The sequence below is a fragment of the Echiichthys vipera genome, assembly GCF_963691815.1.
Source record: "Echiichthys vipera genome assembly, chromosome: 8".
Classification (NCBI taxonomy): Eukaryota; Metazoa; Chordata; class Actinopteri; order Perciformes; family Trachinidae; genus Echiichthys; species Echiichthys vipera.
The window spans coordinates 19,586,106-19,600,809 of record NC_139833.1 but is presented as its reverse complement, the minus strand read 5'-3'; the positions used below and the strand labels follow the sequence as shown (position 1 = coordinate 19,600,809).

At 38.7% G+C, this 14,704-nt stretch overlaps 1 protein-coding gene across 1 annotated transcript in view; it reads right to left on the bottom strand.

Moving 5' to 3' along the window:
- adgrb1a (adhesion G protein-coupled receptor B1a) overlaps positions 1-14,704 on the bottom strand; it is a gene marked incomplete at both ends in the record, with an annotated part of 111,842 nt that overhangs the window by 14,752 nt on the left and 82,386 nt on the right. Inside the window, 7 exons of the mRNA XM_083919010.1 lie at positions 5,112-5,171; positions 7,047-7,132; positions 9,211-9,277; positions 9,569-9,638; positions 9,728-9,878; positions 9,970-10,072; positions 12,228-12,331. Coding sequence (XP_083775136.1) covers positions 5,112-5,171; positions 7,047-7,132; positions 9,211-9,277; positions 9,569-9,638; positions 9,728-9,878; positions 9,970-10,072; positions 12,228-12,331 — 641 coding nt within the window. The remainder of the gene's footprint in view (positions 1-5,111; positions 5,172-7,046; positions 7,133-9,210; positions 9,278-9,568; positions 9,639-9,727; positions 9,879-9,969; positions 10,073-12,227; positions 12,332-14,704) is intronic.

Below are 14,704 nucleotides of genomic sequence, written 5' to 3'. Positions count from 1 at the left end.
TATTACAAGCACTGTCAAATGCTAATGCAAAGGCTTACACACACACACACACACACACACACACACACACACACACACACACACACACACACACACACACACACACACACACACACACACACACACACACACACACACAAACACATTTTAAACCTCCACAAACACAAGTGCAAGCAACGGTCTCCACCTGTCATTACAGTCAGCGTTCTCAAAGAAAACATCCTGCCCAGTTGTGATGAGACAGTTACACAGCGGCATTACATTCAATATATTATTTCTGACAAGCAATTTAGTCACTAATAAACTGTTTGTGTTCCCTAAACCTGCCATTAACACTCCCACTGAGCTGCTAAGAAAGTATTCAGGGTCCTGGAAGTAAGATTCCAGTTACACAGACTATTTTAAGTGACAGTTGCAGGACTGAATCATCAACATAAAATACAGTATGTGCAGGTGTGATAGAAAATATCTGGCTCTTTGATATAAAGACAAAGATAAACTAAACTGTACGATAAATAACAAGGGTTTGTAACAACTTGTGTCTTACTATGTACCACTGGCTATTAATTCTATTATTCACAATAACATTGTAGTCAGAATATTGCTAATAATAGTTCCAGAAAGTTCAGACAGACGGAATCTACAAAGTATACAGTTCACCCTTGGTTTCTTCTCCATGTAAGCTTAACTAACTGTCCTCATACCATAATAACAAAAAAGGCTGTTTGCTTTTAAAATTGTGATGAATGTCGTAAAATGGAACTACTTGGTTAGGTTTAGTCAATGAAACTACTTGGTTAGGGAAAGATTGTGGTTTGGGTTAAAATAAAAATTTTACCATGTAACTTAAGTTATATGACTTAACGTATGTATGTTACATAAGTTAACTTACATATGTAAAATAAAATAAGTCAACATTGGCTTTTGGTTTCACACAGGACATACACAGACTGAAAGTCCTGTGTTTGTTTGACCCATGCATCCACCCTGGCCTCCTCCCTATGTGGACTTAGCGGCTCTTTTACTACATCACCTGACTTCCTCGTTTGTTCTCAACATAATTACTACAGCCACTAAAGGCTGCTGCTTAACATTCACATAAACATGTATGGTTTGAGTAACAGTTCACACCTAATAAGAAAGCAACAGATCCATCCCAGGTATGATCACAGAGAAACTACATGACCTTATTTTCATTCCAACCCCTAAAGCTCCAAAAACTCCCGAAACCATCAGGATTCCATTTAGAACTCTCTAAATCTCTCCCGAGTAGTTGCTAAAAAAGACTGACTACAACGCTAGCGATATTGACAAGTAATGACAAACTCATCTGTTACCATACAGCCTCCTGCTAAACAACAATTAAAGCAGAAGAGCTAAGGGAATCGATTTTTGTAGCCCTTGCATGTCTGGATTAAAAATCACATAATGGAAGAAATTCAATTTAAAGTAAAAGGGCAATATAGCGGCTAAATGTATGCCGTAGGCAGTGATATTAAAAAGCAATCAAGAATTTCCCTGGACTTCAGGATTGAGAGGCAAAAGGTGGTTGGTTGGTTTGTTGGTTGGGGTGAAAAATATCCCATATGGACAAACATGAAATGGATCTGGTACAATGTAGTCCGCGAGTCAAACATGTTCCAAAGCTCTCCATCATATTGAACACTAGGAATTGCAAGTAATCGTTAGCTACAAAAACACTTTATGTGAAAGCTAAATGTTGGATTCAACTTCTATTACAAACTGTAAATACACAGGCTTGATGATTGAAACCATTTAAGCATTTGTTAAGGAGGGAACAAACTCCAGTGGTTGTTGGAATTAGGCCTCTCCTGTCTGTTTTAATTTTCTCAGAAACTTAGCCTCTAATTTTGAGGGGAAAGGAGACTCCGCAATGAGGCCTGTCTCTGAGGTGTGAGCAGACCTTCCTGGTGCAGATGCTATTGCAAGCTTAATTAGATGCTGCACAATTAATTAGCTTCATTAAACATGTTTTGCATTTGAACCTTGAGAACTATCCGCTTGAGAGGCAAGTCCGTGAAGGGTTGTGGGAGGTCACCGAAAGGGGAAAAAGCATTACTCTCTGCATTTCCATCTTATGTCCACCACAGAAAGAACTACAAACAGCTTAATCACCACATCATCAGAGCAAACAATCTAACGTAATTTCTAACCAGTCAGATCCCGTTCAGATATATTAACCAATAACCAACACAGCCCATTCTCATTCCCATAGTGTCAAGGTTGATACAGATGCACATGGCACCCTCAAGCGTCCGTTTAAAACGTACCAGGCTTTCAACTGAACCCATCCGCAACAGCATTAGACGTTCAGAACAAGTGCTCCAGAGCTAAGAGTGACAAAGTCTGTGTAGGGAGGAGGTCGTTGTGGTTGATGGTTCACAAACACACATGACCTTCACCCAGGAGGTCACTTCCCGTTCATGCCCCATTCGTGTCCTGTGAATTACAATATTTGTGTTACAAATGCACTTGTTGTAACCCCACTCATGACCTTTCCCTTACCCTAACCAAGTGCTTTTGTAGCCTGATTTCACAATGTTAACCACATGTTCCCAGTGTTTAAAACCACAACCAAAGTGGAGCATAAAAGTTGGATGCGCAGGGCTACCCACTGCATTGACAAGTGACACCACTGACAAAGCAGTAGTATATGATAAGCTGGGATGAGAACAGATAGACCAACAAGCCTGAGCAGCCTCAACATTAGCATTTGCATTTTGCACTATTTTCGCTTCTTGCATTCTCAAATCTGACCTTGGCCCATGAAACAGCTTGAAAGAGACACTAATTGCCTACTTTTCCAAATTATGTAGATAAAAATATATGATCCAAGGTCCCTGTGAGTGGTGGATCTTACAAAATAAATTATTTGGAGAACAGAGTTGATGGAAGTACAAATAAATGGATTGATTAATTAGTTATGTTAGAATTTGTTTTAATCAATATGTGATTTGATGAAAACAGTCATTATTTATTAATGGAATTGATTTAAGAAGATATAGATCAATATATGGATCATCAGAGGGAACATTTGGTTCTTGCTGCAGCACAAGAAGAAAATTACATAGAAATATAGAAAGTAAGAAAAATAAATAGTAAAAGGTGTATAAAATAGATTAAGAATAGAAGTAGAAAAAGATAAACTATACAATATTATTGTTCATTACAACTGCATTTATCTTTTCAATTTATTTGCATCAAATAACTTGAATCAGTCTATGTATATTGCAACTGTCAAACTCATACACACATCAATCTGTCCAGGTGTTGGCAAGTACTACTGTGTATGCGGAAAAAGTCTCACTCAAGTGACATCACTTGAGGCAGCCTTGGTTCAGGCTGAAGACTAGTTTGAAAACAAAATAAATCTGGTTGTGTGTGGTGCTACCTTAGCCACTACTAGCAAAAGACACCCCAATTTCTGATCAAACTTTCTGTGGTCAAGTTGCATTTTGGGTAATGTAGGTTTTGACGAGAGAAAAGAATGATGATATCTATGGTTCTGCTAAATCTTTTTATTTACGCTGAATCGCAAATAATTGTGTTAGTTTGCCCTCAGGGGACCCAACCAGTAGGCATTTCCCAAAATGGGCAAATTGGCCAATTCATGAAGGTGGCTTAAAATCAGAGTCATACTGAAAAAGGGCTAGTTGGGTGGATTCTCTGGCCATCCACTGGCTCCTGATTGAGGGGTTTTACTACTTCTCAGGCAATGCTGTGGCCACTATTGTTCTGTCCGCTGGTTGGACATAAAGCAAGAGTCTTGGGAGTAACACGTAGTCAGCACTACAATCCATTTAACAACTCAAAAGACAGGACCCACTCCTGACTGGAAATGTGTTCATGACATAAGCTTGACATCACTTAATAGCAGTAGGGAACTTGAACAGACAATATCAGCTGTCCGTTCAAACTGTTCACAGCATCCCTGGGAAGAGTCTGATTTGCTGATGAAGGCGGTGAGTTGTGTGAGGTAGACCTTGGGTTGAAATTATCTCAGACTTACTGATTCCAGTGTCCAGAGTGAACTTCCTTGCTCAAGTCTTGAATCAAAGTGAAAAAGTGAAATTGTACTTTTATTGGCACTTATCTGAGGCATTTAACAGTTGAGAACATTGCTATCCTGACAAATTACGAAGCAAAACGAACCGAGGGGGAACAGTCTGAGGCGACATTCCGATAGCCGCGCCAGATGGTTTCTTACACAGAACCATCTGAGAATCTGAATCTGATAAACAGAAAACCGTTTGAAAAAGGGCAGCCACTTTTAAAAAAAAATACCGGGCAGGTGATTGGATGAACCATCTGTCTAGCACCTTCTATCAGTGGCTGCCAAAGCCAGTTGGGAGAGGAAATAAAACATCTTTTTAATCAAGAAAAGCCTTCAGTGCCATTCTTTGCTCTCCTTTTAGGAATAAGTAAAAAATATTCTCCAGTTCTTAGAGAACTGATGCCGTTGCAGCATCTCTGCTAACCTCTTCAGGAGCAGTCATTTTGTCTCAAACTAACAGTCGCATCTCTGTGTCGTCACTACACCTAATCCGCAACCCCCCAGCCCACCCCCCACCAAACTAATTTCTTGAAGCCAGACAAGATGCATTTCCATGTGATATGTGGACATTCAGACTGAAGGAAGGCTCACATTAATTAAACAATCTGCCAAGTTCTTACTGACAATCTACCCTTCTACATATTACTCCATCAGAAATAGAATACACAGTCTAGTATAGAGGCAATCATGAAATGGCCATAATAACGTTGCACTCACACACATGCACACACCATTCAAGTCAGTCCAAAACATTATTACTGCACTACAACTAGCATGTGTTATTGTTAAAACAGTTACAGTTTATCTAAAAGCATTCCAGAAATGGTCAGAACCTGAGGCAGTAATGTGTTACGTTCTATCCAGCTAATAGGGGGTAGCGTAAATTGCAAGGTCAATGGTGGAATAGTGAGGTAAATAGGCAGGAAGTAATAATAAGCCAATCAGAGGTGCTTGCTAGAGGATTCAGCAGTTTTGGTGATGGGCAGGGCTGGTAGCCATACATTAAGAAGAGGGGGAATGGGCAGGTATTTTTTACCCAATCACTGATGACATGGAAGGGGGCTTCTGACACTGATGTGTTCCTGATTGGAGAGCCCTGAGTGAGAGAGAGGGGATTCTGTGCAAACTCAAACATGACATATCAGACAGCAAAAACAAGTACAGTTGAATAGAGAGATCATTAAAGAAAGCAAACATTTTAAGAGAGAGAAAGAAAATAACATTTGAATGCACCAACAATGCCAATGGAGACAGAACAGCCTGTGGGGTAAAGGGGAGCAGGGCACATGTGTGCTCTGTGGTTTGACCAATGGCTTTTTGAAAGCTGATACGAGCGGCATTTTTAGACTCAAGTCAACTGTGGCCAGTGAGTGTTCATGCTAAAAAAATGTATGTGTTTTTTTAGTTCAGAACCAACAAAGTTTAACAATGTGTAAAAATAGTTCTAATATCAAACATTAAAAGGAGCACTTTTGCAAACCATACTTGTTTAGACAAATGTGAAACAGCAGGAAGCCAGGGGAAGCAGCCTAAACAACTCTAAGCAATTTAGCAATTTAGTCTTATTTTACAGGAATGCTGGAGTTTTCCTTTATAAAAGGCTAATGATAGACTTTTACCTTAAAGCGTAAGTCCGGCGAAAATGGAACCCATGGTCTTTTTCGCCATGAAAATACATCAAATAAGCCATCAAAACAGTTTTTTTTCGTTGATCAATGTGTATAGATGTATAGAGAATGACCAGAAAGATGCTAACAGCCACAAAGGGCTAACACTGATTAGCTCCATACAAATCGATTACCAAATGCACTGGAGTTCATTTCAAGGAGGACATTTTTGGCATTTATAATTCAACGGAAATGGGTTGAGTGTTGAGTGTTGACACGGAAATGAAAGAAGTACTATTTTGAGCAATATTAGTGGTAAAATAGGCCTTCTTGGATGCATTCAGTTCACCGCCCAGAACTTATCAGTGTAAGCCTTTTGGGGCTGTTGGCGTCTCTCCGGGTGTTCTCTATACATTGTTGATAAATGAAAAAAACTGTTCAGATGGCTTATTTTATTTATTTTCATGCCAAAAAAGACCATGGGTTCCATTTTCGCCAGACTTACACTTAAAAGCAGAACACTGGTCCATCAGCTTAACCCTAATGTACTCTTGTCTCCATAACTTTATTGAACTGAACAAATTTATAGAAAAACAATCTAACAGTAGCATGAGAAAGAAGATTTGTGTTTTATTTTTGTAGCTCTGGCCACTGGCTCTGTTGTTAATGACATTGGTAATAAAATTGTATTTTCCAAAGTAATTGCTGAGTCCTCTTGCCATATCAGAACTTGCCTTTTTTTTAAAAGTTCTTCTTGTTAGCAATGTCACCACATTCTACGATCTCAGCACTTTGTTAAGTACAATGTCATCCCAACCAACAAAACCAATGTCCGGAGCTACAAAAATCAAGCCAAAGTTGTGATAACTTTTTTCTTTTTTTAAAGCCCTGCTTCCCTCTACTAAAAATAAACAAACAGGAGAAAAAAGACACGGATGGATTTACAGAACTTTACATCAATAGCAACACCTGCAAACAAAGAGCAGCTGGAGGAAAATGTGACAATTGAAACTTAAAAAGAAAGCAATGAGATGAGTCATCATCTTGCTCAGTCAGCGCAGGACCAATAACCAGACAGCCTTCCCCACATCTTTCTTTCTATCCTCCATAAGCAGTGTTCATAGCAGTGTTCTAATTTTTTTGGTGTCATATCTTCTGATTAATTCAGTCTTATTTCTCAATCTCAATCTTTTTCTAGTCCCCCTCATCCTTCTGGTGTTAAAAATGAAGTGCCACCAATTTGCCAAAGTCTAAAATGTTGGACAAGATAATTTCAGGCAAAGTGCACTAGTCCCTTCCCCTAGCTGATCTATCAGGCTGGTTATAGGTCACTGTGTAAAATGGATGTGTGGTATAAGGCATACCCCGCCCTCTCCTTTAGTTTCATATCAGTAATGCCGTCTTTGGACACCAGTTTGTTAAAAACGAGAATCCCAATAACCATGTTAACCTGCCAAAGAGAAGAGGCACATGATTAAAGCAGAGTTAAGACACATTCATTACTTCAGAACATGCAGATCTACTCTGATGATGATGGATGGTGATGGTGATGATGACGATGTTCGCCATGGCAAGACAATAAATATCATCTCACACACACACTAGGTGTACTAACTGATACAAGTGTAGTTCTGGCATACTTGCATTCCATGGTCTTTTTTAAATATCAAATGAGCCATCGAAACATTTTTTTTTCGTTGATCACCTATTAACAGAGAAATCACTAATATTGCTCAAAATAGCACCAAACCTCTGCAGTAGCATGACTAGGGTACCTATACATAAAACAAAGCACAACCAACGTAGTTAGCAAACCCAGAGTTTAATATAAAAGACCAGTAGGTCCATGTTGACAGATAGCTCTCAATGGCTTATTTGATGTATATTCATGCCGAAAAAAAACATGAAATGCAAATATGCCGGAATTACAATTTAAATATTAGTGAAAGAAATAATCAGGCACCCAATGAAAAATGAGAGTTAATCAAATGATTGAAGGGTTGGATTACCAGCATAGTTATACATTTTTGAATTTAGAAAGTGTGCTGGGGAAAAAAAAGCATATATAAAATATAACCCTATGTGAAATCAAAGGAGGGGGGAGATGCTATTCTTGACTGTAGTGATTTATTTAATTTCACTGCTTTGAGGAGTCACATTCTATAAAAATCTCTTGTACAAGCCACTCTGATGCTGAATCAGCTGTAGGAGTGGGGGGAAAACCCTTATGGTCATTATATTCATTTCTGTAACTGCTATATAGTTCACTTGTATGGTAGAATGCATTACTTAATCATACCATGGACACTTACCAAAAGCACTTAAAACACTAGTATTATGGTATAGTTATCAGGGATTTATTATAGCTCAAAATACACTAACATTATATTTCAGGTGTCTTCATATATGATTTAAACAAGAACCTAGTAGTTTGAATGGCTACAGTAAAGAAATTTGGTAAGGTGGTTGTCTATGTTGTACACCAAAAAACACACATGGTGCTTGCTGCAAATACCTTATATGCTAATTCTAATCCAATCATTAACACATACAGACATTGTAAAATAAATTCTGATTTATACTGTACTTATTGGTTATCTCATTTTAAGAGCAGCACAAATGCAACCTGACAGACTTGGAATACTTGATAATAAAGCATAAATAAAACAAAGTGGTAACAAAAGAGTAGGTACATTAGGAAAAGGAAAGGGGATAAATTAAAAAGGGAAGTAAGAAAGGAAGGGTGGATGCAGGGGAGAAAGGGGAGGTAAGGTAAGCTAAAAAAGACCCAGGGAAATAAATGAGGATATTAATATGAAAAAGAAGGTGCAGGGAAGTAAAGGAGGTAGCTGACAAGTAAAGGAGGAGGTAGGGAAGTAATAGAGGAAGTTGACAGGTAACAGAGCAGGCAGTGAAGTAAAGGAGGAAGTGGACAAGGGAAGGATGCAGGACAGAAAAGGAAGAACTAAGCAAGGAAAGGACGGGTCCAGTATTGAAATACTGATGTAAACAAGGAAGAGAGGAGGCAGAGAAAAAAAGGAAAGGGCAGAGAAGATAAAGTAAACAGGGGCAAGGAGGAGGCATGGACTATTGACTTAATGCTGATCATATTTGTTTACTGTTACATAGAAGTGCTATTATTAGATACACTATATATCATTTCATTATGTAAAAATATGAATTTATATTATATCATAATGAGACGCCACCTTTTTTAAATGTACTGTTAATAACTCAGACCAATTTTATTGACAATGACTGATGTGATTATCTTTCCCATTTAAATATTGTGTTTTATTTAATCATTTGTTTTTATTATCTATTGCATTATAGTTTTTACTATTTTTAGATGAAAAACATTAATCATATTAGCATTATTTCTGTAATAAATCCCTGCAGAGATGTATGCCGAATATGTTTGTTTTTAAAAAGAGATTGGAAACTATTTTATGATGCTATTGCTATTGGTCTAAATTTTAATTAGTGTAGAGGTTTTGAAAGACAAACTGTAGCAGAAAAAGAAAATACCAAGACAACAGCTGCAGCAGGTCCAACAAATGCATAGAGAAGACCTCCTTCCAGAGACAGCCAGCAGCTACAAGAAAGGAGCAAGAAAATACAGGTAGGTAGAAAAACATTATTAGAATAAACGGAAATTATTAAGGTAAGGGGGAGGAATTATGAAGAGTTGTAAAGAGGAGAGACAGAATAAGGTGAAAGGTTGAGGACATGGCAAGAACGAGGGTGGTAAAAGATATGAGACAGAGAAAGAGAGAGGTTAATTATGCAGCAAACATAAACCCCCCACTATGTGTAATATCCCTGCATAAATATTTAAAGAAGTGGAGGTATGTGCAATAGTGGAGCCATAGGAAAGGATGCTTACTAGCTTGGTGTTCCATATCCCTTTGCCTTGGTGAATCCCACTGAGATCGCCACTACTAGTGCAGGGAGACCTGGGAGGAAATAAAAAATGCACATTAACACAGGGGAAAATGAGGAAGACCAAATGAATAACATGATGGACACCAGACAGAAGGCCCACCCCAGCCGAGACACAGGAAACGTTTGCGTATGATGCGATTCCTGAGGCGGCCTGTCACTGCCATGTATGACTGCCAAGCCTCTGTCAGAACCCAGCAAAACGAGGACAGGAAGAAGAAATGAAGAAATGCAGCAATCAGGGTGCATAAGACCTGGAAGCACAGGAAAAGACAAAGAAAACAAATAAGCAACAAGGAAGATTCTTAATAAATGAGGAAAATCGGTCTTGGGATTGATCCTTACCTTATTCCGTGTCTGTGTCTGTCCAATGAGAATAAGGGCATTGGAGGAGATGATGGAGAGGCAGAAGTTAATGAGGATGACTGAGCGCTCAGACCGAATGTACCTACGTGACAAGGAGAGAGACAGAAAAAAAGGAAACAATGTTTGTGGTCTCACTAAATCCTTCAGTGACTGATTCAGGTTCAACAGACTTATAGCCAAGATCATACAGGATTCAGATGTATGCCTTTCTTTCTCCAGAATAATGTAATTATGGTAAGCCTTTTGTGTTTGACATGGTATTTCAGTCGCTCCCCTTTACAGCCACAGGTTGTACATGACTTAACTTTAGCCATGTCGCATGCTACTTAAGTTTCAGGCATAATTACATAACCTAGTGTATGTGCAGTAGGATTCTCGTAGCACTGCGCTTGTCTTTTCCTAATTCCTCATGAATTCTCCTTCACATCTTTTCTTCACCTCATCACGTTTTCTATTGATTTGAAATAAAAGTGTTTAGGCAAAGACATATTATGTACATTTTTTGACTATTCAACCACAGCCGCCATTGTAGTTCACTGAAGAGCAGACTGTGTTATTTTTGTGTATCCTATTTAATAAAAAGTCATAAAATAATTGTCTAAAAATAACTTTACTTTGGTGATGCCTTTGTAGATATTATACAACAACAAGACTACCGCCTTGCTCATCTGATTTCTGTCATTGCTTGTGTGTGTGTGTGTGTGTGTGTGCACGCGCTCATGTGTGTGTGTGTGTGTGTGTGTGTGTGTGTGTTTGTGTAGGGGGGACTGGATGGCACAGTGCTTGATCCTGTCACTATGGTGGTTCTTTGAATATGTCAACAGCTTGAGGAAACTGAACAGGCAGCTGAATCCATGTGAGAAAAAGGGAAAAGATAAAGGCACAAGATGAGGGCGACTGAGAGAGAGAGAAAGAGAGGAGGAGATGGAGATGGAGATGAGAGAGGAAGAGCCACTTAGAGCCTACTGTGCCAAGGATAGGATTAGCTTTACGTCCCTATGCTGTTCAACACATCCTGACCCAATTCAAACTATGTAATTACCACAGAGATATTATGTTCTTTGGTAATTACACTGAACCAACACCAGCATAATCATAGTGTCATAATATAGATTTATTGTGAATATATATCATTGAATAAAACACATTTCGCTTCTGTTTATGTTCTGTTTTGGTACACATTTCTATAATTCAAATCCAAAATGATGCAAACTCAAATACAAAGATGAAATAAAGAAGGTGTTTACAATTTGACTAAACACGTTGGCAGGAGAGACGAGTGAGTAATTTCAGACAAAGGGACAGGCAGTGAATACAAAGGGTGACAGAGAACAAAGAGTAGAGGACAGAGAGAGAAATTAACAGAAAGAATGCAATGTTGAAGTCAGAGAGACAAGAGGATATGAGAAAGAGGGGGCAGGTTATGGAAAGCAGAGACAGAAAAGGAGACTGAGACAAAGAGCGGCAGTCTTTGTGTATTTCCCTTTACTTGAACACTTCAATTAAACATGGTCAAAATTTATTTTCAGATGTTTGGTTATCATTTTCGCCTTTTCCGTATTTCCAGATTGTAGTGTAGATCATTGATTGCAACATTTAAACAGATTTTCGTGGATTACTGCTTGAAAGATTGTTTATGCTTCAGTCCACTGACATGGTTTTAAAGCGATTGTTAGTCATGTTTTGCTCTTAAAAATGCAAGCATGCCCCCGAACCCCCCGAGTGGGCTCAGCTTTTGGATCTGGGCATTTCTAAAACCTTGCATAAGGCCATTGTGTCAATTAATGCACATAGAACACGACGAAAATGTCATACAGCCAGAAGATGCAGTCAAGGTACAGAAGCCAGGACATGCTGACATCTGTTAACCCACAATGACGAGTGTCAAGAGGCAGCCATTGTGCAGGCTAGAAAACAATGGGTGCGGCTGCACTACTCCACACATATTTGAATTGCTGAATAGATAAGAGAGACGTGTGAGTGGTGATTCTGAGGGTCTGGACACAGGCATCCAGGCTACATTTGCTGGAATATTTTTTTATCAGCATTCTTGTGGCCAAAGTAAAGTGAACTGCCTTCTCTAACTTTCTCTTAATACCAACACCGTCCTCTTTTGGGTCTCGGGATGACCGACAGATGTTTATTTGATTGCTTTCTGTACAGCATATATCCTTGAACATGTTTAACTGTTGGTTTGAGACAAACAGTTTCAGAGTTTCAGAGATGCTTTATCTCACCTCCAGACAGACACATAGATGATAATGAGCAGCAACAACGTCAGTGAAGACACTCCGCAGCCCACGATCAGCGTCACAGATGGGAGCTGTGTCTTATCCATGTTCTGAAAAACAAAGGAAAGAGAAAGCAGAAAGTGAAAAGAAAAGTGCTATGGTCATGTCTCCAAGGATTATGATGTAATCAAAGCTGATCATAGCATCCATATCAGCAGCATAATGAATAAAAATACTGTTGGGAAAAGGCCTAGAACCATCACTGCAAACAAAGTCAAAGAGAAACTGTGGCCTGGTCTTGCAGATCTTTGGCATGTACAGACTTTGACAGGAGCTGTCAGCAGATGAATGTAAAAGCAGAAAAATTCCCTGCTGGCTCGATTTGTTGAGGGCTCACCTCCTAACTGGGTCATTCATGATTCAAATGCAATAGACAACATTTTCCTTACCGTCACTTCATGCTTTTCAGTAGGCCAAAGTTCTCAGACAGAAGCTCCAGCTTAAAACCAAACTGCAAAAATACTGGTTTATTTTTTTTACTCAAGCTGAAGCTGATATGTAGCAGTCACCCTGGCCTTGATGTGGGACATTTTAATTAAAAACAAATGAATAAGTAAGTTTGGTCTTTTCAGGGCTGCTCTCAAAATCGACTCTCCTATACTGAAACTGATTTAAGGTTAATAAGAGAGTTCAATACCCTGTTTCAGTTTGGTGGTAAGATGCAATCTGAATCTAAATAACTTAATACGAGAAAGACAAACACATCAGTGCGGGTGCAGTTGTAGTTTGCTTAAGTGTTTTATAGACTGCGGAAGTGAAACCAACACTTCCAGGACAAAGACTTTGAAGGAAAATTCAAGCGACACTTGTAATGACACTAATAACCAAAAATCCAGCCTTAAAACAGGGCCAAGTATGTAATGTTCACATGTCGAGATAAGGACATTTTTTTTCAATGGAGATAAACACTGCTATGGTTTATTGAATATTTAGTCGCCTTTAATGAAAACACTATTAGGAGTGAGTGTTAAACACCAAGACTCAACACAAGAGGTAGTCCATTATCAAGTCAAGGGATCACAGTTAGCTTAGACAAGACAGTACTGGACACTATCAAAGTTCTTAGAAAGCAGAAAAAGTTTTTTAAATACTTCAGCAGAGAGTCTTGGTGAATTTAATGGTTATTGATAAAACCAAGTTATGATGACAAGTTAAAATGTGGAAAGTGAAAGTCAAGCACATGCTACAGATGAAAGAAATGCCAAATAAGTGACGGCATACAATTTTATTTAAACCTAACATTGTTGAAACAGAGCAGCTGATATTGTGGGCGACTGCTGGGACCAGGGGTTGGCAAAAAAATTGATCCATGTAGAAATTGCGATTCTTATCTTCTAAGATTCTAAATCGGTTCATAAGTTCCAAAAATCGATTTTTATAATGCACAGGCAGTGACCTTCTTACACTCACTCTGGGAGTGCTCTTCTGTTTTTCCTTTCTTGATAGAGGTTATAGGAAAACTGGGTGAATGGCTTGGAAAACCACTACCAGAATCCCCCCAACTCTGCCTACTGGGAGACAAGGTGTCAAGGTCACCACCAGGCATATCAAAAGCAGAATTCGGATTAGCAATGACAGGCTTCATCACTGCAGCTAGAATCATTCTTCGCCAATGTAAGAGTCAGATTAAACCAGAATTTACTGACTGGGTTAAGCTAATACCGGATAATGCTTCAAATAAATTGATGATAGCAAGATTGAATGATAAAGGGAAATTCTACCAGGTTTGGAGTCATTTTCTGAATCACATAAAAGGGGAATTGGTGCCTATAATGTGGGAGGGGAGGTCAACTTGTGTATTATCATATAATCTTTTTGTGTACACAGTGTTTAGTGTTGGGAGATGTGGTGTGCTGTTTGTGGACTGGGATTTGTGTATGTATGTACATTTATATGTATATGCACATTTTGTTGTTATGTGTATTTTTGTTTTAATATGGTGGATTTTTTTATGGTGAAGTTGTATGTCTTTTGGATGATGTTTGACATTAGAAATTGTATAAAAACCTAAATGTCTGTTTAATTCGCTGAGAATTGAGATATAAAAAAGTTAAGCCTGCATGAATGACATTTGGTCATATATTTGTGTGTTTACATTATTGCAATCATTTGATACCTTTTTGAAAAAAGAAAATATAAGCTTATGCTTTGATTTGCCGCTGAATTTATGAGCTCAGAGGACTGGAGGGGATCCTAAAGCATGTCCTTATTCAAAAATCAATTGAATCGCTATGAACCGAGAATCGTTTCAAATCGACTCTGAATCGAATATTGGCACCAAGAATCAGAATCGAATTAAACAGTGACACACCCAAAGATTGTGGGAAATACTGTGCATGCAAGCACCACACATGCACACACGCACGCACGCACGCACGCACGCACGCACACACACACACACATACACACACACACACACAAAA